General features: G+C 41.3%; 2 protein-coding genes across 2 annotated transcripts; one reads left to right on the top strand and one right to left on the bottom strand.

The window, feature by feature from the left end:
- The first annotated feature begins 83 nt into the window (after positions 1-83).
- Positions 84-6,536, top strand: traip (TRAF-interacting protein). Its single transcript, XM_080461824.1, has 16 exons — positions 84-260; positions 397-515; positions 601-658; positions 740-826; positions 944-983; positions 1,071-1,198; positions 1,302-1,396; positions 1,588-1,701; positions 3,201-3,288; positions 3,376-3,465; positions 3,549-3,637; positions 3,730-3,885; positions 3,971-4,013; positions 4,126-4,230; positions 4,303-4,353; positions 5,468-6,536. Exons 2-16 carry the CDS (start codon positions 418-420, stop codon positions 5,573-5,575), a joined length of 1,350 nt encoding a protein of 449 aa, XP_080317950.1. The 5' UTR covers positions 84-260; positions 397-417; the 3' UTR covers positions 5,576-6,536.
- On the bottom strand, positions 6,057-25,388 carry grm6b (glutamate receptor, metabotropic 6b). Its single transcript, XM_080461823.1, has 11 exons — positions 25,023-25,388; positions 23,329-23,915; positions 19,206-19,422; positions 17,444-17,579; positions 17,133-17,287; positions 16,689-16,829; positions 16,357-16,557; positions 15,465-15,604; positions 13,350-13,973; positions 12,960-13,271; positions 6,057-7,508 (listed from the first exon to the last, which is right to left on the bottom strand). Exons 2-11 carry the CDS (start codon positions 23,857-23,859, stop codon positions 7,269-7,271), a joined length of 2,697 nt encoding a protein of 898 aa, XP_080317949.1. The 5' UTR covers positions 23,860-23,915; positions 25,023-25,388; the 3' UTR covers positions 6,057-7,268.
- Positions 25,389-25,968: the final 580 nt, after the last annotated feature.

Genomic DNA, 25,968 nt, shown 5'->3' with positions numbered 1-25,968 from the left:
AGTCGATTTTCAATACTAAGTAACTCCGCTGACGTTGTATACAGTATCCAAATGCACGAGGAGTCCTGAACGCACCACAAAGGGGCGGGACTTGCGTTTGAACGTACAGCGCGTAAAGAGCATTGTGCATCGTGTTAGCCGCGTCGGTTCTGTTTGTTTCGTCACTTACGTCCGTACTGAATTAAATAACACGTTGTACTTTATATTGGGGTTGTTGATTTTGTTCCGGATAGTGCTGCTGTAACTTCGTGCCGTTTTTGGTAAGTATAAAAGTCGCTAATGAGTGCAGCTGAGTCAGTGACGTTAGCTGCCGTTAGCTCCGTTCAAGCCCTACGAGAGTCAGCCGTAGAGAGTGTGGCCTGGTTTCACAGCCCTCGTTTTCTGGTTTCAAAACAGAGCGATCAATGAATCGGAAATATGCCTATCCGAGCATATTGCACGATCTGCTCTGATTTCTTCGATCACTCCAGAGACGTTGCTGCAATCCACTGCGGACACACGTTCCACTATGAATGGTAAAGTGTATTGGGACATGCAGAAACTCATATCACCCATCAGAGGTAGTTAGTTTGTGACTAATAGATTCCCTCTCTCCTTCAGTCTCCTCCAGTGGTTTCAAACTGCCCCGACTAAAACCTGTCCGCAATGCAGGAAACACGTAAGAGACCATCAACCCAGACTGAGACAAACACAGAGGGAAGCTTCAGCTGTGAGCTGTATTGTTGTGATGTGCTTGTAGGTCAGCACGCGGCACATCATCAACAAGTTGTTCTTTGACATTGGTGAAGAGGGGGAAGGGGCAGCAGTGGATCCCGAGAGCTTGCAGGTACCAGACGTCTCCCAGCACTCATCAATATGTGTCTGAGAGTTTGTTCTAAAATCCACAGACTGGCTTATTGCCAACACATTGTTTGGATGTGTCATCTTCTTCTGTTTCCCTTAGAATGAGCTTGATCGAATGCGGGCACTTCTAACCTCTAAAGGTACAAAATAAATAAAACACATGCTTGCTTATGATAAAAAGGCACGAACGATTGACCGATTTTCTTTTTTTCCTGGTTCATTTGCAGAGCGAGACTGGCGGGACAAACAAAAGGTGGCGGACAGTTTAAAGGACACGGTGGAGAAGCAAAGAAGAGATCTGGACCGTATGCGGAAAGAGATTTCGGAAAAGGAGCTACTATGTTCTTCCCTCAGAGTATGCTCTATGTTAAATATTCTCCAATCCCCTCTTTAACACAATAATTATTTTTTTTATCTTGGTCTAATTATACATGCATAATGGTTTATTCCCCTCACAGAAACAGATGATATATTTAGAGACACAACAGAATGAGGTTCAGGTTTCCAAGGAGGAAGTCCGGAGACTGAAGACCAAAATAAAAACATTTGAAGGGTATGTACAGTTAACTTGTATAATCTGCGATCAGTTATTTATTTACCATTGTGTTATTTCACTTATATGACAGGAATATCTATAAGGAATCAAAAGTCCCGATTAACAGATCCCATATTTGCAGAGTGAGTCCATTCGTCTTTTTGATCTGTGTTAAAGGTGCTCACTCACACTCCTGTGTTGTCGTCCAGCTTGGATGTGTTGTTACAGGGCCAGAGAGATGAGGTGGAGTCCATGATTACAGATATGGGTGTCAGCCAGGCGGCAGTGGAGCAGCTCTCCATCTACTGCGTCTCACTCAAAAAGTAAGACACCCGATAGCAGTTCAGACTATTGTCTGCTATTATGTACCGAGATGTCATTTGTTTGTGTTTTCTGCCTCTATGTTACACCACTGGGTTTTTCTAATGAAGTGTCAAAGAATATAAGAATTACTGTGAAGGTTCAGTTTGGACAGAGCTGACAACGGATTTCTTTATGCTTGGGACACAGTAAGCAATGACGCTGGTGACAAATAACTCACTAATATTGTTTAGTTTTCTGGTGTTACAGTCCAGTCTGCCTTTAATGTTCAAATGTTGGGCACAATGAGCCTCATGCAAGAAGCACTTGTTCAGATACATTCATCCCTGGAGTTGTCACCGTGTTTAATCTTCTCTCAGGTGACGATAAAATTCACCATGACTCCAGTCCGGATGAAGGAATCTTACACAACTAGTCTTCTATTGTCCCAATTGTTTTCCAAACTTTGGTCAGGAGTAAATCAAAACTGAAGCATTTAATTCTTTGTTATTTTGAGTTTTAACATTTTAAGGTGAATGACACAGCTTTATGATGTATCTGGTTTAACGCTGAGATTTAAGTTTTAAACCTCAATTGTAATTCAGTTAAACTTAATGTTGACGCTTTGGGATCATATTAGCTTCGCTATATTTAGACGTTTCAAACCTGGACTGTGTGGTCCATGTAGGTCTGTGCTACCCACACATAAATGGACGTGCATGAATTTATTATTACTCTGCTCTTCATTATGCATACGTTTTGTTTTTGCGAACAACTCTGTAGACATAATTCATATCTCAAGTAAGAAGAGGGTGAGACAGAAGCTTGTAGCTGTTTTCACGTCCCTTTCATTGGAAATGTAAACAAATCTGTCAATTCAAACCATATACTGAGCACCCTGTTCTTTTGTGAATAGTTATTAAATATTCCAATTTTCAAGTCGTAGTCTTCCGGTTTTAATTATTTAGCCATTTCAAATTTGATATTTGTGATGACCACATCACCAGCTCCACCGTTTTATCCTGTTGTAAGGCCTGCTTAAAATCAATGTCAACAGCTCAAACTGCAGCTGTTTCCCCCCATTTCTGTAACAGCGACACAACCTTTACAACTCTCCTTAGTTCTCCGCTGATTTGATTTGCGGTTCCTTTTAATTTTGCTGAAGCTGGAACAAAGAGCTTTTTTTCCTGCTTTTTTAATTCCCAATGGCATGACATCTGTGTTTGAACTGGTGTGGGGGCTGTTGTAGCCTAATATGGACTATTTTGGGACATGATTATCCATCATGTTTGCAAGACTTGAACAGAAGTTGTCTGAAGTGAAGGACATATGTTGAATCTCATGTGGCCAACTCGCAGGAGTTAACGAAGAGAAAGTTACTAGAGTAATAACAAAACGTTGGTGCATGAGGCCCAGCTTCCTCGTATTGGAATATTCAGTCCTTTGGCGAAGCTGAAGGAGAACAGGCAGCTGATTCCCATCCCTCCGTTATTCACTATGCATTAATCTCCATCTTTCCCAGAGAGTATGATAATCTCAAAGGAAGCCTGAGGTCTTCAAATGAAATGTGTGAGAAGCTGAAGAGAGAAGTGCTCTCCTCAAACAATAAGGTAGACGAACATCAGTGAATCAACAGACTCGGAGGAACTGGCTCCCTGCGGGATATCTTTAAAAAAAAATAAAAATCTTTATTTCAGTTGCAGAAAGCTGCAGTGGAGGTGAATCACACCAAAGAAGACATGAAGTCACTTCAGAACGATCTGGCCAGCGCTGACAGAGAGATCTCAGTAAGGCACACTGAAACAGGAAAGACTCGACTTACTGTGTGTGATACGTCCGCAGCTGTGATTCCTGGGTGTCTTTGTTCCAGAGTCTGAAGAAGAAAGTGGAGTTCCTCCAGAAGACTTTGAGCACGCCGACTCGGACGAACGAAGCCCTCAGCCGGCTCGTCTTTGAAAGGTGCGCTCTCCATCAGCACGCAGCCATTTGAAAGCACGTCTCCCCTCACCTTGCTGAAGTTCTCCACCTCAATGTGTGCGGTTACCCATCAGCCCGGCCCCGGTGGAGCTGAGGCAACCTCACCTGCACCATCCGACCAACAGTGACGACATTGACCTCAATATGACCTTTGACGTCACGACACCAGATGACGTAGGCAAGAAACCCCTGCAGCTCCTGATGAAGAAGATGCGTTTCGACATTCCTGAGTATGTTTCATGTTGCCTTTTGTTTTTTACTGTGGCTCATATTAACATTTAAAGAGGTGAGTTATGCAATATTTTGTTTTTTCAGATCCTTGTCTAACCGCAATGATAAAACCTTCTCAAGAAACAAGGTAAACTTGTCATTGTCTCACATCAGGCAATAAGTGAAAAGCTGGTGAACAGTAGTGAAACATTTTGTTTGTTTGTGAGTTTATTTTCTTTCTTTCTTTCTGGTTACTTCAGGCTCAAGATGAAGATTCAGCTTTGGACCCGTTCTTGAGGAACTCTCTGCTCTTCAGGAAAAAGACTTTTGGTAGCATGCTGGACCCTCAGAGGAAGACCGGAGCTGTACGTACAACACAGTCGCCTCAGGGTTTTGTTTTCAGCGCTTTTTATTGAGAGAACTGTCTTTTGTTTCAGATCCAAAGTGGTTACGATGGATTAGGAGGACGGACGAAATTCTTCCAACCTGTATCCTTTCTTTATTCTCATGTGGTTTGTGTAACGACTGAGATCAGGTGGTGTCGCACATGAGGCCCAGATTCCAAAACCGGGTGTAAAAGTAAATAAATAATAATTACAAAGGTGCTGACTGAAATTGTCCATAAAAGTAGCTGCTATTTAAAATATATTTAGCAGAGTAGCGGACAAACCACAACACTGAGATAGCAGCAGTCAAAGCTCGCCATCTCATTAATGCTGCTTTTTTATTCATTAAAATATTCAGCTTCTTCAGATATTGTAAAAATATATCGATTTAAGTCGACATTTCTCTTTAAGTATACTCCTACCTCTTTTCACTAAAACAAAATAAGAGTTATCCAATAATGTGGATTAAAATGATAATGCCACCATTTTACTGGTCCGGATCACTTCAGTTTAAATCTGGCTGGATGTTTTCTCTAAAGTTGCTTTGACTGTCCTGACTGCGAAGATATTTCAAGGTCAAGTGTTCACAAACATCGATGAACTTTTAGTCCCAATTATTTTATATGTATTAGTATAAAATTGCAGTGGACGGCTTCTGTCCTGCTCGCTCAGGCCTTCATCGGATCAGTGTGTGAATGTTACACCAGTAAACATCACAGAGAATGAATTAAAATTAAGAGGCAGGATTGAGTGAACTCATCTGTCAGGAGTTTGAATTTATTGGATATTTGTCGATGTGTAAATGTCCCCAATGAAACAGTTGGAGTGTAAATGTATTTTTAATTAAGGAAAGCAATCAGTGCCGTTTCTAAACATTTCTAACTATATGATTTAACTTTTTCTTGATAACTTGCCTTACTTAATTTTTTGTGCAATTACATTGGAGTCAAACCTCATTACATTAGACATTCAAGTGGAGCCAAGCATTGAAAAAGCCAATTAAATTTTCTACTAATCATCTTCCACTTTTGTTCTGCGAGTGCAAGTTCCTGCTCCGTTTAGAGTCAGTCACTGGCGACGGCTGCATCTAAGGTCAAAACTGATAAATATTTTAATTATTTAGCATGCCTGCATTATTGTGAAAGAATTCCATGTGCAAATAGACTTTCGGTAGAAATTGGACTCGACTGTTCCTTAACCAGACGCTGCTTTCCAGTCTCCTCTGTCCGAGATTCGCCCACTCATGAAAGCCAAGAGGAAAAAGGTGGCGCGGCCTCCATCCAAGACGACCACACCGCTGACTCTGGATGGCTTCCTCGAGTGAATGCTGGGAGTCTCGGGTGTGTGGGAAGCGTGTTGGTGCTGCTTTTGCACAGAGAGAGAGGTCATGCACCTCAGGACTGTGGAGTTGAACTTTAAGTGCAGTCATTTTTTTGGGTGACGTCCGTGGACTTTTTTTTTGTGTCGAGTGAGCGTGTGCATGTAAAATGTATGAGGCCTTTTCTGTAAACCCGTCATGTAGCTTTGCATGTAAAATGTCACCTATTTTCACACCAGTCCTTTAAAAAAATCTCCAATAAGCCTACATGTGAACAGGCGGGTTTTTTTTAGATTAAATGGTAATTCCAGATGTAAAGTAACTCAAATAATAAACTTTTTTTTTTCTTAAATTAAGCTAGTGTGACGTTTGAAAAACAATATTTTCAATTACAAGCGTCACACAGATTGGGCCCTCCTGCAGAGGGCAGCACAAACATGAGGAAGACGTGCATCCTGCATTGTGAGTAAACACGTACTGCACATGGCGATGGCTGAAGTCATTTATATTGAAAAGGCTGCACCAGTACAGAAGGAAATCCTCAAGAAAAAAAACATCAGTCAAAACGGTAAAACCTGAGTCGTACATCATGATCGAGTAACAAAAAGTACACTGCAAATGACACGCTGGCAGGATGGAGGCTGCTGCGTTTGGTACTAACCAGGTTTCAGAGTCGTCTAAATGGATTTCAATGGTCACAGATGTGAGAAAAGCGGTCACGACAGAGGATCTGTCACGGCACCAAATCCAATTCAGCCACTGGGGTGAAGCTTTCTTCCAGGGTTCCCATGCATGAACATATGAAAGTAGCATGTGTACGATTTTGGCCTGTCTGCCATACCAACTGACCTTTGGTGCAGATCGCTTGATAATTTTAACGCGCACAATGTGGGGAAATACCAAACATTGTTTTCCACGGCCGAGAAGTAAAAGTACCAGGTGGGAAATAAACATCCTGTTCACAATCACTTGTATCCTGTTTCCACAGTGAAAACCAGCTCACTCCGTATGTAACACCTGCTCTTACGACACTTATTTCCACCCAAATGCTGGGTTGCATCAGTGATCCGATATCAATATTGATCGTTTTTTTTTCCTTCTTTTTTTTTCTTTTTTTCTGTGAGTGATCTTAGCTGTGTGGGGGTCATCATATCTTCCCCAAGGACTTGGGACTAGTAAGAGGATACTGTGGTGCATTTTTAAAAGCTACTTCCTTCCAGTGCAATCAGAAGAAACTGTCACGACACCCCATACAATTAATACCTCAAAAACATTCATGTACAGATAGAACACACGACCCATGCAGTGCTTATGGAGCCTGTGAACGGTAATGTTTCATCGACCCCGAGGGACTCCACATACATGCCCTTCCTGTAGGGCAAAGGTTGCCATTCTTCGTTTTTGTTTTTGTTTTTTTTTATCTCTAAACAGCATTCCCCAGGGAGAGTTACCACAAACTAACAAGACCTCTGCATCACTTTGAGGTTCACGTGAATGTTACAAAAAAAAAACAAGTTCAGGTTCAGAGATGGCTCGGCATCTTCCCAGTCTTTGCGTGCGAGTGCTAAACACTTGTGTGGGTGAACATGCCGTCTCCTTGTCTGTTTAGGAGTGAAAAGAAACATCCACAAGTCTTTCTGCTGGCATGACTATCCATAACTTGAGTTTAAGTGCTGATTTCACCGTCCTCCATGTCCTTTCACTGCGACCTGTCCGGCTCGATCTTGGACTCTCCGTTCTGTTTGTCGTTGGACTTCTGGGAGAGGTGCGTGGACACGGTGGCCGCCTGCACCACGGCCTTGAAGCTGCGCTTCCTCTTTTGGACGTTCTGCTCAGGGTGGAAGATGATGACGTAGACCTTGGGGATGTAAAGCAAGCCCAGGGACACGGTGGCGCTCAGGCTCATGGACACCGTCAGGGTGGTGGTCTGGATGAACATCTACAACAGAAACGGGGAGGTCAGAGGAATAACTGGCCACAGTGGCTGAGCACATCATTGATTCAGTCCAAGTCACTGCTGTTAATAATTGATTGTATTATTATGAGAAAGATCAGAACAATATGGGCAAGTATACGTATGTAATCTGGTGTGCTGTCTTTACAATTTTCATCTCAAAGAATAGGAGGCAGTGTGTTTCCCCTGATGAATGATTTATGACCTGGTATATGCAGTCAGGAAAGAAGGCGCTATTTATGGGCTTTGACCACGGCGCTTCCTCACTGCTCCTCTTCCTCTTGCAAAAATCCAACAATAATAATGAGGAGTGGCTTCTCCTGAGATCTGCCTCTGATGAATTATGAACTCATTATTCAAGAAAAATGTACAGGTCATGAATAAGTAAAGAGCAGTGTGCCATAAATAAGATATTTGTGACATGAATAAGTGATCAATTGTACACTATCCTCAGCCGCAGCACATCCTGATGTCACACATGCTGGTGTCCATGTGACAGAGCGTATTTTTCTATGGCGTTTAGCCTGCTTATCTTCTCTCTGTGACCTCTTCACTTCAACTAAGACCTCGGCTGTATTCAGGACAAAGGTGCTTTGTATCTACATACTATGTGGCCAGAGGTGGACAAAGAAACAATGAGCTGTGCTTCCATATGTGTTTATCCAACAGGTAGATCAGCTCCTCCTATGTGACCCTGAGCATGATGGGAGAATAACGGCCACGTCTTTCATGGATCGGACAAAAGTTTGGTCTATATTTAGCTGTTATTCTTCAGTGGCTATAAATTGAATGGGATGTCTGATTCAGTCATTGAGGTCCCTGCCGTCCCTCAGCTCATCTGACCTCTTTTTTTTTTTCTTTAAGTCCCTCTCTTTTCTTAATTCACTTCATTTCCATTAAGAGGAGGTGAAAAGACTTTGAAAGCACCTCAGGCTTTAATTGTTTCAGCCTGACCGGCTCATAATGCTGCTCTCTATTAGTCAAAGCATGTCTGTATTTTTCAAACACTCCCGAACAGTCTGGCGCTTTGTGACAGAGCAAAATTGCCCACAAGCTAAATTAAACTCTCTCCATTAAACAGTGAAAGCAGGAAGTCCCATAAGTATGGTGGGAGGCAAATATTACATGACAATATGACGACAAACTCCCATTTCATTCCGAACATCTGAGGGACTGGTTCATGATCTTCGTGTGTTTTATTGCATAATTCACCTTTTTGTTTAATATATGGAGCAATTAAGATAACAAATACATCCGCTGTGAAGTACTTAGAAAGTACTATAGATTATTGCAATGACGTTTAACTGTGTGAAATAAAAACATGATATGCAGAAGAATTCATTAAACAATCATGAGGTCAAATTATTACTTTACTCTTTCTTTTTTTTTAGCATTTCTTTTAGAAATACTACGAGAATTTTTTTTATTATTAAATAGAGACACTTTTATTCTTGATTTAAAATTCCACTTTTACTTTGGACCTGAAATAATTGATTGGCACATCAGTTCCTTTTTTGTGTTATTCAGAGAGACGATAAATCTTTTCTTGCATTATGAAGTTCCGGCCGTATAAAATAGGCCAACTGAAGTCATCTTCTGGGGGCCTCAGACGTTATAATGAGTGCTTCACTGTCAGCCTTTCTAAGGAGGATTTGAAAGTTTTCTTTTGTAGCTGTGGTCTTTCACAACTTGTTTTAATTCAAATATTTATATCAAAAAGCTTTAAGTTAAATCTCCATTAGAAATGAAAGTTCTGCATTTGTCCACTAAAGTAACTATAGAAAATGTTATCAGCAAGTATTGTATACTATTTATAATAGTTATACTAGTAAGAGCATATATTATCAATGGTGCAATAAATGGGGTATTGACCTGTCAATTTCAACAATGTAAAAAAGTCCCCATTCATACAAATACCTCAAATAAGTTTTGATGATTGTAAAGAGTAATAATTCAATGACTCTTCTAAGCAGTCATCAGTAACATGAAAATTTATGTTCAACACTATGTTACTGAAGAACTGCATTTTTCTAATAAATTAAGACATTTACATGTTATCAATACGGCAGCCTCTAAAACGAGACTGAGCAAGAGTATAGGACAAGACTACTCGACAATCCCCTCCAGATATATGTAACATAATGCTTCTTATCCATCATGTAATACCTGAAAGTGTCTGATTGGCTCTGGATTTCTTCTACAGCTGAAGAATACCACCCCAAACATACAGCCAGTGTTTGTTAACGTCCACCATCAGTGTAGAAGAACAAGCGGTCCTGGAAGTGATGGTGTGGCTCCCGTGGAGTCTGATCTTGGTGTGGTTTAAGCATATTCCAGCTGACACTGACGAGAAGCAGGGACATGCCGGCCATTGGGAGCACCAGGACATTCTCCACTGACCTTGTTAGTCAGAATAAAGTTGGCCAGTATATGCCCACTGAGGAAATGCTTTGTGGAAATGAAAGGATACAGTATTCTAAAGAATATGCAGCAATCTGCAGCAATGAACAAGATAAAGCCAATAAATAATCCAAGCTTTTTGTCCCTTTGTGGCTCTGGGTTGAAGGCCTTATTGTTATTGTGCCCACAGAGCCACAATAACCTGAACACATTCACACAAACAGCCAATTTAAAGTCGTACATGTTGTTAGATTGCAGCAACATGCAGTCTTTCTAGAAAGTGCTCTGTTAGTCAGCAGGTGGGAACCAGACACCTTCTTACTGGGCAGCAACATGGTATCAGGCCACAATCCCAAGCATTATGCACATACAATGATAACCTGTGGAGATCTGATAAGAAATTATTATTAATATGTTTTTTTTATTTTTTAGCACACTCCATATTTCATATTTGGCACAAGCTTTATAAGTTCAAAAGGGGGTAGGAAGAAGTAGAGACTTATTTAATCCTACCCCTTTGCATAGTCATTATTTCTCTTACACAATAGTCATAACAGTTTTTATCTTTTATCCCATCCGTTTTGTTTTTAATATTTTGAAACAGGCAGTTGGGGTTGGTGGTGTGTGTGTGTGCGTGTGTGTGTGCGTGTGTGTGTGTGTGTGTGTGTGTGTGTGTGTGTGTGTGTGTGTGTGTGTGTGTGTGTGTGTGTGCGTGTGTGCGTGTGTGCGTGCGTGCGTGCGTGCGTGTGCGTGACATGTGCACGCGTGCATGTGCGTGCATGCTCGTGCGGTCATGTGGTCGTGTGTGTGTGATCGTGTGCATACGTATGTGTGTGTGTGTTTATATTTTTCTCTTTATAGTATGTGAAGCACTGTGCTACAACCTTTGTATGAAAAGTGCTATAGCAAGTTTAATTTGATCTGATTTGATTTAATTTAACTTCAATATCATTACATAATTACACCCATGTATCTCCAGCGACACTTATACAACATACAATACAACATTCATCTATCATCGATCAATCAATCTATGCGACACCATAAACACCCAAACCCTCATTGCAGTAACAAAACCCTGCACCTTGCTAAAATCAACTCTTTATATATATCTTTTTTTTTAACTTAATTACGTTTGGTTGTTGGTTGATTTCGACACTCATTTTATTACATAACTTAACACCCCTGCAGTTGGTACAGAAGCTTTCCATGGTGTTGTGGATTTTGTGGGGTTTAAACTGTAATTTTCTACTGACGTTCTTTCATGAAACAAATTCTGAATGTTTCCCGGTAGCAAGTTATTCTTTGCGCCATATAGTATTTGAAAGGTTTTAAACTTAACAAGCTCAATGAATTTTAACATTTTCAACAGTAAGACCAGCGGATTGGTGAGATCACGAAAGCCAACATTGTGTAGAATTCTTATTGCGCTTTTCTGTAGGATAATAAATCTTTGTAGTGAATGTATTGTTATTTATTTAAATATGGTCAAATCAGTGAATTATAAAGAATGTGAAGGGATTTCGAATCTATCAGATCTCTGGCTTTGGTAAGGACTGTGATGCTTCGGCATAGCTTGTTTTGGACATGTTTAATGTGGGGTTTCCAGCAAACGTTGTCATCGATTATTACTCCTAGAAATTTGATTTAAGTCACCCTTTCTGTCTCTATACCCTCTGTCTGTCTATCTACATACATTTAATGATAACTTGTTATTATCAAACCATAATTTTATTTTATTTAATTCTGAAGTTATCAAAATCCAAAAGTGCAAATCCTCACCAGTTCGTACAATATTTGTGTCATCAGAAAATAATACAAATTTCACAAGTTCAGACACTTTAAAAATGTCATTAATGTGTTTTATGAACAGTTTAGGTCCTAACACTGACCCCTGCGGGACACCACATATGATATGTAATATTATCTGTAATATTTGTAAATATATTATCAATTCATGTCCATCTGAATACATTGTCCATCACTGCTGATATTTTTTCCACCACCATGAACTCAAGGTTCCTCTCTACAAACAAGGCAACACAAACCCCCACTCTTGTTTTGTCTGTTTATGTGAACCATCTCATAACCATCAATGTTGAAGTCCAGGCCCTGATCACTGTTTAACCAGGATTCTGATATAGCAATAATATTAAAGAGCTGTTTGAATTGGCTTTAAAAGTATTTGATGTTTTCGAAGTTTGGCATCCTGGCTTCTGCTGTTAATATGGATTATTGATAAACTGTTTTCTATATTAATGTTGTAGTTTTAATGATCTTGAGTATAGTAATAACAATTTTCATTAATGTGACAAAAAACTATTGTGGGGGTCAGGGTCTTGTTACATTTCAGGTTTTATTACTTTTAATTTTCTAACAAGTCGGGTCGTTGTTACATATCGGGCTCTAACAAGCCTCACATGTAAACATTAGCTCAGGCTGGAAAGCAAGTTGCAATAATTACTTATGATAGATACTTATAGACATTTCCTGATTTATAAGTTTTTTTTATTCTTAATGAATGTAAATTGGAGGCTTCCAAAATGTTTCTTATTGATGCTGAATGACCTTAGTTTTGGTTATAAAACAATTTCTGTTCTGACAAATAATGACCAAAGGTCTGTTCCTCAATTGAGGAATTTTCCTCCAGCAGCCATATTTGTGAAGTTGTTTTGACCTCTGCAAATACACCAAGTGTCAGAGTGCAGCTTGTAAACAAGAGAAACAAAAGGAAGTCCTTTTTTGAGAGGAGGGAAACTCCAAATACTTTAAACATCTTGATTTGCCAATTCCAAAGAAACAACATAACACCCCCCCCCCCACACACACACACACACACACACACACACAAATGCATAGAAATGAGAACCTTAGAAATGTGATCACAGAATCTCTCTGATGATATTCGCTCAAATCAGAAATTGGTTTTGCTCAAGACAATTTCAGCTCTAATACAAGGTTAAGGTTCGAACACTGTGTACTGCCCTCTGATGTACAAGTGACCAGTCAAGTAATGAAAAATATTAAATCACGCACCTTCTCAGTAGACTGAGCTGTGCCAAAGAAGATTGGGACAAAGGCCAGCCAGATGATGCAAGTGGTGTACATGGCGAAACCGATGGGCTTTGCTTCGTTAAAGGTCTCGGGAACTCCTCTGCTTTTGATGGCGTACACTGTGCAGGTGATCATCAGTACAATACTGTAGCTCAGACACAAGATGAGGGACAGGTCGGACATGTCACACTTGAGGACTCCACGGGCGAACTCTGGGTTTGGAGGCTTCTGCTCCTCGTAGTCGATGATGGTGTGAGGTGGCATCACACCAAACCAGATGAATACCCCAAGTAACTGGAGAGAAATAAAAAGGTGTTAGTCTGCTCCAAAATGTCTGGTGGATCTACGAGGAGGCAGCACTGACAGTCTTACCTGCACTGAGATGAGTATGAAGGTGATGATGAGCTGAGAAGTGGGACTAATGAACTTGGGAGGAGTGACTGACTTCTTCCCCTGTTCAAAGATCCGATAGATCCGGTTGGTCTTGGTGAGCATGGCGGCATAGCTGATGCACATGCCGAGTCCCAGCAGCAGCCTGCGGAAGGCACACACGGCCACGCTGGGCTCTGCAATCATGAGGAAGGTGATGAGGTAGATGAGGAAGATTCCCGTCAGCAGCACGTAGCTCAGCTCTCTGCCGGAGGCTCGAACAATGGGAGTGTCGTTGAATCGGACGAAGGTGGCGATGACCCCGGTGGTGGCCAGGATGCCCAGGATGGCCAGGAAGACGGGGATGATGGCCCAGGGCGAGCTCCACTCCAGTTTGATGATGGGCGTGGGCCGGCATCCCGTGCGGTTCTTTAAGGGCCTCATATCAAACGGGCACATGTCGCAGGAGAACTCATCCAGCAGGTACTGGTATCCATCACAGAGCTCACAGTGCCAGCAGCAGGGAACACCCTTCACCATCTTCTTCCTCTCGCCGGATTCACAAGGAAAACTGCACACCGACTCTGGGACGTTTCGGTCACCACCTGACCACTGCATCTCCTCTGCCTGGGGAGAATGAAACATCACTGTGTTAGAAAGCAAACAGGAAATGTCAGAAAGAAGGTGAAAACAGGCTGAAAGCATATATATCAGCCTAACTATGAATATATATGAATATCTATCTATCTATCTATCTATCTATCTATCTATCTATCTATCTATCTATCTATCTATCTTAAAGTTAACAGTTACGTACATTTAGCATAAAGACTGAAAACTGAGCCAACAAGTGTTGTAGTGGAAAAAAATGGCCTTCATTTTTCTCTGATATATTGAGAAGTTAGGTTAAATTACAACAAACGCCGTGCATCAAAGCTCCCTCAAATACATGAAAAATGAGTTTACTGAGGGACTTCTCGTGTTCATTTATCGGGGAAAGTGTTTACTGTTTAATCTTCATTCCAAATGGAGCCAACAAAATAACTTCAAAAGTTGTGGTATGACATTTTGACACATTGTACGCTCCACAATGCGATGAGCAGCAACAAAGTTGAATATTTAACGTAGCGTTCCGTGCTGGTTTAGTCTCCGGAACATCTGTGACACATAAATAACTATGGTAAGTTCACCAGCGTTGTGCAGAATTCTAACTGCATAATGTATCGGACTCCTGCTGTGAAATCCTTGATTCCTTGACGTGCAAACTCCAAGTAATGACAGGAGTTTTGGGCTTTGGCCACAGTCACAACGTTTCATGCAATCACCTATGTCTGTGTAATGACCTCAACACGGAGCAGCTAATCATTCATCAACTGTAAAAGTATCTAACAACTTTGCAGAAAGATGCCATGGACATATTCTGGGTCTATTATTCAGCTACTGTGTTAAAGCAGGTTCAGCATAGCAACAGAGCAACAGCCTCAGAAACAAGAGGAACATGCTGGATGTGATCAGCCTGACCCAGCCAGCGTTAGTGACAGTGACACGGTGATCATACCAGACGTGGGCTTTGAAAAGCTGCTTCTCAAATGTTTTAGATGTTAGTGAGGATGACACGCTATTGAAGGAGCAACAGCTGGAGCGAAAGCCAGCAAGGCAGGAGGTCTGCGGGCTGTTCTTAAAACTGCATGAAACATGGAAACACTCTACTGCAAAGTGGCACCATGTCCATGTGTCTATGTGTGAATCCATGGCCCATCACTGGTGTCTAAAACTATCAACAGCTGTTTAATTGGGAATTATTATTGTCTTTTATTTAAAACAGGGGTGTCAAACGTCAGGCCCAAGGGCAAAAAAACAGCCCGCGACAGTCTCCAATCTGGTCTGCCGAACTACCAAGCAAATGGAAGTAATTTCAAAGAGAACACTTTTTGGGGGGGCTGTTTGTGGAGCCTGAACTAAAATGTGTTTGGCACCCCTGCCTTAGAAAGTAAAAATCATGGTTTCACTAAAACAAGATTGGTTCTACTTTTTCCACCAATACAGTATATGAAGCGCACTATGTGAGTAAAAAGTTTTTCAGACGCTACTTCAGATGCACTAAAAATGGTTATTCACATTCAGTCGAAGGTGGTTTGTCCACTGCCCAATATCTTTGTAACCAGGGTTGCTGACGTTGGACAGCTGGTACTGGAAGATGTCGTAGCGACCTGGAGCATCTCCGTTCTCGTTGAACATCACTCCAGTCCCCGCGCTGCCTGTTGGTTGGAGACAAGAGAGTTTCATTCAATCCGTGCAAAGAAGTGAAAAGTGACTGGACTGAGAGCATATGGGAAAATCAAACAGCCTTTGCTTGAGACATTGCAGAGAGAACACCCACGCACTGTTGAATGTATTGCTTTCTTCAGTTTTGTGCAATCATGTGCAAACTGAGTGCAAGATGCTCTTTAGTGAACGCTCTCCTCCACATGTAAAGTCTTTCAATGCACTCTGCTCTGCTGCCCTAACGTGATTGAATGTTCCTCTCAGGTCCCTTCAGGCACTCAATCAGAAAATCTTCCATACAAGCCAAGGTCATTCAGCAAGAGCAGAGCAGTAAATAGGATGCTTTCATAGAACACTTCTTCTTCTCTAAAAAAAATAATAAATAAATAAATAAACTGTGACTTTTTTATGAAAGATGAGGAAAAGAAAGTGGGAGCGTTGTATATAAAGAGGAGCGCGGACGCAGCCCTGGGGAGGGGATGTGCTTTGAAGAAATGTGCTCTGTTCTGCAGCGAGGTACATTAGCAGAAACATCTCAGAGCTACCGTCTTCGAGCTGACCTCCCCTCTGCTGCTTCCTTTCTTAAATGTGCTTCTTTTCAAAAGGCTTCGCAGTGACAGGAAACAGCAGCTGGAAAGCAACAGAAATATGCCGTTCGCATTCTGCGAATGAAACATTTCCGGGATCAAAACTATCACACATTACAGGAGAGAGGTGAGATAGGGAAAAAAAATGGAGATCTCACCGTTAAAGTTCACAGAGCGAATGTAATGGAGGAGCATCCGTCCCTCCACAGGGTCCATCTTCTCACAGACGCCCATAGAGCCGGGACAGAGGTCAAGGTGCATGCTGTGCAGAGCGTGGGCCATGGCATACACAGCATCAATCACAAACTGCACCTTCCCCTCCTGTTCGTACTGAGAGTCTTGACTGATTCTTTCTTCACCTGGCAGACACAACATAATATCACACAAGGAGATTGGGTTTGTTGGGAGGTTTTTTTTTAGCACAATCCTGAGATAGTCTTCATTTCCATGTTGAATAACACCTCTGCAGGTTAAACTGCAGCCTGCGCACCTGTACATTTCCGCCTTCCAGCCTCATATTTGATGCCAGGACGAGTTAGTTTACACTTGAAGTCGTCTTCCCAGAATTCTGCGAACCAGATGTTTCTTCTGTTGTTTTCTAGAGACCTCGACGTGAAGTACTGGTCGAACCCTGAATTCATAAAAGTGCCATACACCCAAAACAACAGAGTATTGATTGATACGCTGGACTAACAGTAATCAGAAAGATATGAAATCGTCACAAAAAATGTCATATCAGCACAGTGAATTATGGCTTACAGAACAGATTTATTAGATCACAGAAATATCAGACATATCAATCATTCATTTCCTTTATTTGATGCATTGGTATTAGACTCATCTGTCATATGTGGAAGGCTTGTGTCTGTCCTTGAAATGCAATCTGTCAGTTTGAGTGAGATATAATAATCTGACATTTAATAAGTTGTCCTACCATCAATGGAAGCTCTTTTGGGCAGGATGGTGACAGCACCCTCGGCCACCTCCTCTAGGTCCTGAATTGGGGAGTTTTTAGCCCCCCAGCTGTCTGAACCAACAAACAGGAAGTGTCCTGTCAGGTTGGCCTTCTTGGCTGCTTGTAGCACCCGTCTGAAAACGAGAATTGAAGTGACATCACACACTGCTGCTCTGCAGATCAAATGAGAACGAATTTCAAACAAGAGGCCAGAGGATTAAATATGAAACAGAGGGCGTGTCTGGTCACTGTTAGTTCTCTCATCAAACACAAAGTGAAGCTCAACTCACTTGATGTCGTCCTCGTTGGCAAAGATGATGACTCCGCGAGCGTTCGAGGTCTCCATCAGTCTCTTGATGACTTTTTCAAACTCCCCTGGTCTGGGTTCTCTGGGAATCTTTATGGACTGTGCAATACACAGCCCTCCTATAAAACATGCGATACATTTATTTAATTTATATGTGCAAATGCTATCATGGACAACTATATATGCATTCACATTCCATACAAAATTATTTGGTATATTACTTCCACTTGAAAAGATTTGATTGCAAAATATTTCAGAATTTAATAATAATACACAAATGACATACTGTACATTTACGCAATAATCATTGATCACAGTGCGTCATGTGTATTCAAATTCTCAACAACACTATTAGTCACACCAATAAAACCAGAAACACAAAATTATGACACTGTAATAATTATAGATAATGCAAATTATGAGTGTAGTGGCGTTGAGACTCACACTAATCTGACCGGAATGTCTTTGTTTACAACCTACTATACTTATGTAGTACAGCCTTTCCCATTTTACCTTGACTAGTTGACATGTCAACATTTGCGTTGAAGGTGAAAAAAGCCTGAGGCTGACGGTTACTGCTTCTCTATGAGTTGTACATGAGAATCAACATCCAAGTACAACTTTCAAAGAGGAAACATTTAAAATACAGCTAAATAATCGAAGTAAAAGCAGTGGTCTGGTTTGTGTCTATCTTATCCTTTACTCTACTTATTGTTTGTTATTAACTTAAGCAGGTGCAGGTTTTTTTAAATACGCTTTGATATATAGATAGATAGATAGCTAGATAGATAGATAGCTAGATAGATAGATAGATAGATAGATAGATAGATAGATAGATAGATAGATAGATAGATAGATAGATAGATAGATAGATAGATAGATAGATAGATAGATAGTAAACTAAATTGAATTATAATCCATTTCTGATTGTTATATATGACATTATCGAGCAGTTTTTACTGATGTTTCTGCTACAAAATTAAGTTTAATTTAGTAATTTACTTTAGTAATTAAGTAAAATTTCAACTACTTTATACACAGTTTCATAAGAGAAAAGAAAGGAACTTGAGCAGTCATCGTGTATTTTGATGAAAAGAAAAAGTTTCAGCTAAAAAAAAAATCTATTTAAAGTTTTGAGAATTTTAAATTTTGTTCTCTTTTTTTGCTGAGCAACTTCTGAATATCCTAACATTTATTCAAATGAACCTCGACAAAGTGCCGAGTGTGGAACAAAATTCGCTTTTACTGAAGCAATTCACAGAGCTAGAAATGTGGCCTCAAATGAATGCTGCTTTTTGTAAAACATCACAATCTAGACATCTTTGAAAACCGCTGCTTTAATGAACTGCATTTTTAAGCTTGTTATAATTTCAATTATGTCAAATCATTGAAAAAGTAAGCAAGGATGTTTTTAAACTGTCATTGACTGGAAGAATCAAGTGGCACCAATGGAAATACAGAAGTGAAGCACCTCGAAACTCTACCTTCGTGCATGGGAGTGTACCTTCAATACATTTCTACCGATTCTAAAACAAAACATTTTCAAACTAGACCAATTTTGTGAACTCAAACGGCACTTACTTTTTTAAACCCCTATCATGGATTGCTCTGTTAGTCCTCACGTATTAAAGGACTGCTTGTTCCTATTTTAGTCTTTTAATAAGAGAGAACAACCCAGCTTGACAAATGAGTAATCCTTCATTATTGCCGCAGTGAGTTCACATTTGTACAGCCAGACACACGACCTGCTTCTCTGGATATCTGGAGGAAGGCGTCGACTCCACTCTCTCCATAGTTCCCCTCAGAGGCCAGCGTGGAGACATAGTTCCATCCCATGGCTTTGACTATGTCCACCATGGCCTGGGCCTGGTAGGAGTCGGGAGGCACCACACGGGAGAAGAACTCGTAGCGGCTGTTGTCGCTCAGCTCCGGGGCAGTGGAGGCATAGCTGATCTGGGGGATCTGAGACATACGAGGGGGGTCAAGTGGAAAACATGAGCGCCGCTGATTATTTGGCCAATATGTGAATCTAAAGGTAAAAGGAATGATAAGAAGAGGCAGTGAACCACGTCAGAGCATGATGCACTACTTACTCACAGGCAAAAAACCTCTGACAGTGTGTAAATAAAGGCTTTCCATGTTAATGCTGGCCCAAATGTGGTGCATTCAAATCCTGAAAAACTGAACTGCCACAGTATGAAGTCACCTCTTGAACAGCCTGTTCTCTCAGCGGTTCTCAGAACTGAGGCAACCTAGCACAGCGTCACAGTGAAATACAGATGGTAGGAACCAAAGCAGTAAAAGCATTTGTTCGGCACGGGGGGGACAAAAATGGATGAGAAGAGAAGATTATTTTACTGGTGTACTACTTCTTTAATGACACAGCTGATGTCAGCAGTCTCAACCCTGAACCTGCTAATGCCGGTCACCCAGCGTGGCTTAACGTTGGACCCTCTGGACGGAACCAAGAGAGAAAGGTAGACACAAGGGGCAGTAAACTGAGAAGGAGAGAGGAGCGAGAGAACCATTTCACAGATTATCTGGAAGGATTATAGGGGTTTTAGTCAAATTACGTTAAGCACAGAGGGAGAGACAGAGATCAGGAGACTGGGAAAAGGTTAGCATTCCTCAGCTGTAAGCCATACAATATATTTAATTCTAATGGCCACATACAGCTTAAATTTACCGCTCTGTGATGACCCCACCAATTCCAAATCCACTGGCTCGCCCCAACATGTATAGGTTACAGATCACCTCCAGAACCTGTGGTGAGTTTCCTCCCTCCACGCTGATACTCTCTCCTGGTCCTCTGAGGGCGCCCACTGAGGGACATGTGACCTCAGTGTCCGGAGGGGTGTGCATGAGCGTCTGAGAGGTGACTCAGATGTTTGCATAGAAATTTTTGTAATGAGCAAGACGACACGTAATCCTCTCCAAATTAATCCCACAGGAGCATCTGCACCAATTCACTTGATCAACTCAATGAGCCATATCAGTGACGCAGATATCCTCTTAGAGATCAGTCCTGCTGCAATCTTCTAACAATCACTGAAAAACCACCCAAAAAAAGAGAGAGAAAGTATTTGGGGCTTCACTGAATTTTGCTGACTTCTTTTTGGAAAATGGAGTTTTGATGCATTTCATTTAATGGTCCTGTAGAAAGCTGAATCTGTAGGTTTGAGGGTTGTTTTTTAGGTATTCGACTTTACCTGCATCACAGCAATCTTTCATTTTGAGGGTAAAGCAAATCCAAGTTCAACCCACAAATTCTAACACAATTTCCAAGCAGAGCAACAAATACTAAATGACTACCTTATTGCTACTTCTGATAAACTCTATTTACTGGACTGCATTGCATATAGCTTTTTTTGTTGAGTTTATTATTTGCCAAAAATAAGCAAATATTCATCCTATTTCTCCAACATTTGGAATTTCATTCACATTTCAGTTGTTTGTTGTTGTTGTTTTTTGTCTTTTACACTGACATAAATAATAGAAAAACACCTCAAGTGAATAACTGCAAGTCTCCTGATTATTTTCTGAGTTTTCAGGAACATTTCAGAAAAATCTTGTGCCGAAAATTCTTGATTGATATTTGATTTGTTAATATCAAATACTTGTTGTCATAATTTCTCTGCCTGTTTGTGTGATGCACTTCGGGATGTACCCTGCCTTCGTATATTGTTACCTAGGATTGACTCCAGCAGCCCTGGGCTAAAGCTGTTTAAAAGATGGATTAATCGTACCAACTATATATATATACTATATTATCTAAAATTTATAAACATGTGTCCCCATTATGTGATCAATGTCAGCAGTCAGCCACAAACACGATTCACTCTTTCTGGCTCCGTCCCTCTCTCTGTAAGTACTGGACAGATATTTCTGATACTCTGCTGGTGGTTATAGGGAGGCGAATCAAACCAAGTGCAATTTGTGCTTAATTTGGTGTTTCTCCTTCAGCGTCACTCCACAAGCCCCGAAAAGATGTTGTAGCCTTCACAACTGTCTCAGTGTGAGCTCGATGGCTCATACTGATCATCTGGAAATTGAGTCGACCTCCCTCTTCTACTCGCTGGATAAGAGACATTCTATATTTCATTAAACTGGAAAAGCTCCAACTCTCACCTATTGGCTTATCCAACAAATTTAGCAATATCTGGGGTTAGGGTTAGGGTTTTTCCTTTAACATGTCACAAAGATGATGTTGCCTCAGAGTAACCTCGACATCTGAGCATTTAAGATGCGTGACCAGGGTGGAGGTTGCTGCAGGTCTCGAGTTTTCAGTTTTCTTTTTTTGTAATGACTGATGTGTTTTTGTTTGTGATGTTATTAGGTTGTTTTCTTTTTTGTTTATTGCTTTATGGTTTTTTGTGGGGTTGTATGTGTGAGTGATTGGGGTGCTTTTCAGTTCTGCTGTGTGGTTATAATTGACTGATAATGTACATTTATGAAGTATACCTATGTGACTGAACATGGTCTGTTGAAAAATCCCAATTTAAAAAATCTAAAAATTTGGCTTGCCTTAATTAATAAAGGTGCCTTGCCTTGTGAGATAAGTTGAATTATAGAAGAACATGTGAATAATCCCTGATTCTTTAGAAATACCATCTACCTTGATCTGTGCTAACCTATTGAAGAAAAAAAAATTATAGTATGCGTCATGCAGAGGCCTCTCCTGCCCCGGTTAAGAACAGATGTTTAATGTATAGTGAACATCATTCTAGAGGAGCAGTCGCAGTCCGGAGTGCAGCACATATGGACAGTCGAAGAGAAACACACCATTTAGTTAAATCTACTCCACACTGGTCACAAGTTGCTGTTATCCCAGAACCAATGTCATCCCGCTGCCCTGATGCTCTATTTTCAGCCCAGGGTCCTGAGCTGCTGAGAGGGGCTTAGCAGAGGTTGGGATCTATAATGCTGTAGTTAACATCTGCCCTGTATGCAAGCATCTCCTCCTTGCTTCTCAACTCTGTACACCCTAACTAGAAAAAAAAACCTGCAACAAGTGTGTGAGGACGAAAATCAAATGTTCATATTTGTTTTCAACACAATTGGCCACTTTGACTCAGGTTGATGATTGCATTTTAGCATTGCTTCCATTCTGAGACCAAACAATGTGGGATTTACACCGGCTCAGTGTCCCATCATTGTTAGAGTAATGTGTTATCAGTGTAATCAATTATCACAGGTCAGTCATCTGTCAAAAAAAAAACAACTGCACAATGCACACATGGATTAGTCTGTGGAGACGGCACTTGCTGTAATATTGTTCTCACACCCTGAAATACAGACATTCTCTCAAACTATATAACTATCACTATAGTAACTACATGAAATTCTCTTGTCACGTGTTGTCGAACTAAGTGGTGTAGTGTTTAGCACTCTTGTCTCGTAGACAAAATGTCAAGGCATTTTCAAGGCTTGAACAGCAGTGTTCAACCTTTTGTTGTTGTTTTTGTGTGTGCCATCACATGACGATTGAAAACAAAAGGACACATGTAATTACCAGGGACTCCCAATATCCACTTTTACAACACAAAAATTTGATTTACTAAGGTCACCATTGACAATTAAACTTTTCAGACCCTCCCACCACAAATGGATCCTCAAATGAGTTTGTGTCACTGGAGGGTCCAAACCCCGCAAGTGCAGCCCACACTGGTGGTCGTCCTGACCCTGGAGGGGTCGTTGTTTTACTTTGCCTGATAGTGAGACAATAATTCCCCCTGGACGACCATGAGAAACCATCACCATATAAAACAGTTCTTAGTTCTTTCTTTTCCTCTTTAGGATCAAATGTAAACTCTGTGAGCTGTCCTGTCCTTTTACTGGCTAACAGAATTAGTGTGGTGGAATTCTCACCGCAAACAATCTCAGCACGTTGGCGACCATGATGGACACCGAGCTGCCAGATGCCCCGATGACTCCGACCACCCTCTCTGGTTTGGGAATGATGGGTGGTTCTCCGTTGGAGCAACGCACATCTGAGGTGTCCTTCTGGATGAGGGCCTGGACGAAGGTGAGTGACTGCTCCAGAGCGTAGGTGTCTCTGGAGCAGGTGTCCAGGATGCGGGCCCCCAGCGTGATGTTAGGCAGCAGGTCCGGGTCACTGTTGATCTGGTCCAAGGCGTACATCATTGCTTCTAGTCGGTGGATTCCCTTTTCTCTCTTGACATCGCCACAGGGGACCCCAGCGGGCCCACGAGAATGCACCGGGAAGAGCCCTCCCAGGGTGATGTCGCCATCGATTTTGATGGACTGAGGCTGGGTGCCCTGCTGGGACCACGAGGCAGGACTGAAACCCATCAGCAGGAGCAGCTGCAGCCATGTCTGGTATCCAAATGATGTACTTATCCAGCAGCACTGTATAGATGAGCGGACCTCAGATGTCATGATGATGACAACCAGAGGTACTGACAGCACCAGGCCACTCCCTCTACCTTTGACACCTGAGTGCATCGGGGAAAAGACATGAAGATATCAACAATGTCACATTACAGAGGGACAATATTGAAGGAGTCTTATTAATTAGAAGAGGAAGGCTTCAAGTCGTCTAATTTTTTTGAGTTGTATTGTTTTCATTAAAAGGTTCCATAACCTCTTGTCTGACACGTCCATGAATTAAATGTCCCCATAAAATGTCTAAATACAACCTTTCAGGTCACTTTCATTAATAAATTCTAAGTGATCAATAGACAATTACAATTGATTTTTGTATTTCTTTGACTGTTTTTGCCATACTGGATGTTTTAGGTGCACAAAATAACATTGTAATTGCAGGGTTGTGGAGCTGCCAGTAAAAGTAATAACTTGTGGAAGTAAATGCTAAAACTAATTCCTTCATTTGGTAACAAAGTGTATTGAATGAATCCCTGCACTTACAACTTCCATTGTGGACATAATAATTTCAACTGGAATTTCTCTTTCTAAATGGCCAAATATTGTCGAGAGAGTTCAAGTCTTTGAAAAGAGAAGTTGTGGTTGAAGACATTATTCAGACAGCATTCGGGATGACATGGAGTGAATGCTGAGGGCTTTTACCACGAAGAGCTGAGAGCCGATGATGGAAAACACTATAAATTTTGCAAAACAGAAAACATCAACTAAACCTTCCCAGCATTTCATGCTCCAAAAGCTGGAGCAGGTTAATTATATCTTCATGCCTCAGGAGCAAAGCCCACAGTCATCAATAGAGCTCTTGCGGGTTTTTTTTTTTTTAAAAATCCGTTTTTAGAGTGAAAATTAATTTTGTATTTCCAGGCAGAAGTTAAAAGATTAAAAAAAAGAAAAGAAAATATTCTGACGCCTTGATTTTTGTGACAATGGAAAAGAAACACTTGCATGCTTATTTTTACTTTCTTGAAATAAACAACATGTATTTATGCTTTCTGTTTTCTACACTATGATCCGAGGCTTCATTTAAATTCAGGTTTGTTTATAACACTGGGAACAGCGTGTGAATCTGCAGAGCTCTAAGCTGCAGAAATGGCACAAGTGGAGCCAACAATGCTTTCTTTCCATAGGAGAAATTCCTTCACATAAAGACACTTTCTTACCTCCCCATTCTTCATCGACCAGTCGGGATTTTAACCATCACACGAGCTCTTCCGTGCACACCTCCATCCATGGTCCAAAATGTGATTATATCTCTAGAGGCAAGGCTCTCCTCACCAAAAGTAAATCCTCTGTCATCTCAGACAGTCTGTGCGCACTCCCCCCCACCCCCCCCAAAAAAGAAATATTTAAAAAAAACACTCAAAAACAATGGTCTGAAAGAGAAGTGTTTGTATTTGATTAGGACTGAAATAAAAACACTTGACTTTTGAGGCTTTAGGCTATGGTGTCATGGCAGAATCGGAGAAAAGTGCAGGAAAAAAGCGCAACATTACAGCAGCGAGATTCTACAAATCACTGCCAAATCCCTTAAAAGCTCTCTCTCTCTCTCTCTCTCTCTCTCTCTCTCTCTCTCTCTCTCTCTCTCTCTCTCTCTCTCTCTCTCTCTCTCTCTCTCTCTCTCTCTCTCTCTCTCTCTCTCTCTCTCTCTCTCTCCTCTGTGGGCATCTCTGACCATGCACCCCCTCCCTCCACTCTTCCTCTCTGTTGAACCCTCTCCTCACTCTCTCGGCGCACTAATGGCCACAGATTGGGATTATCATGCAGGCGTCTGTGAAGAAAGCACTAGGTGGACGAGCCCATATTTTCCCCCTACATTCAACTGAAATGCAGGACCCTCCCCCCTTTGCATGATGGAACTCCGTCACTTTGAGAGATTAGATGAGCAGCGATTTGATTCATACGCACTCCCTCACTCTCTCTCCCGCACGCGCGCGCGCACACACACACACACACACACACACACACACACACACACACACCCACACACACACACACCTGCATGCTGGTAAAGAATATCAGGGCACAGAATGGGCTTCTGCACCACAGAATGCAACTGGATTAGATTTATTATTGATTTGAGTTGATGCAGGGGAGGGGGGAGGGGGG

Source organism: Lipophrys pholis (assembly GCF_963383615.2).
Source record: "Lipophrys pholis genome assembly, chromosome: 4".
NCBI classification, from domain to species: domain Eukaryota; kingdom Metazoa; phylum Chordata; class Actinopteri; order Blenniiformes; family Blenniidae; genus Lipophrys; species Lipophrys pholis.
The sequence above is the reverse complement of the archived record's forward strand: the minus strand, read 5'-3'. Positions and strand labels throughout refer to the sequence as shown.

Bases quoted from the DNA above. Each gene is read 5' to 3' on its own strand.
- traip (XM_080461824.1), top strand. From the start codon at position 418: ATGCCTATCCGAGCATATTGCACGATCTGCTCTGATTTCTTCGATCAC. The intron at 984-1,070 runs GTACAAAATAAA...GTTCATTTGCAG, and splicing joins GGCACTTCTAACCTCTAAAG to AGCGAGACTGGCGGGACAAA. The intron at 3,466-3,548 runs GTAAGGCACACT...TCTTTGTTCCAG, and splicing joins GCGCTGACAGAGAGATCTCA to AGTCTGAAGAAGAAAGTGGA.
- grm6b (XM_080461823.1), bottom strand. From the start codon at position 23,859: ATGACATCTGAGGTCCGCTCATCTATACAGTGCTGCTGGATAAGTACA. The intron at 13,974-15,464 runs GTGAATAACCAT...CATTCTCCCCAG, and splicing joins CAAACCACCTTCGACTGAAT to GCAGAGGAGATGCAGTGGTC. The intron at 13,272-13,349 runs GTAAGACTGTCA...ATTTCTCTCCAG, and splicing joins TCATACTCATCTCAGTGCAG to TTACTTGGGGTATTCATCTG.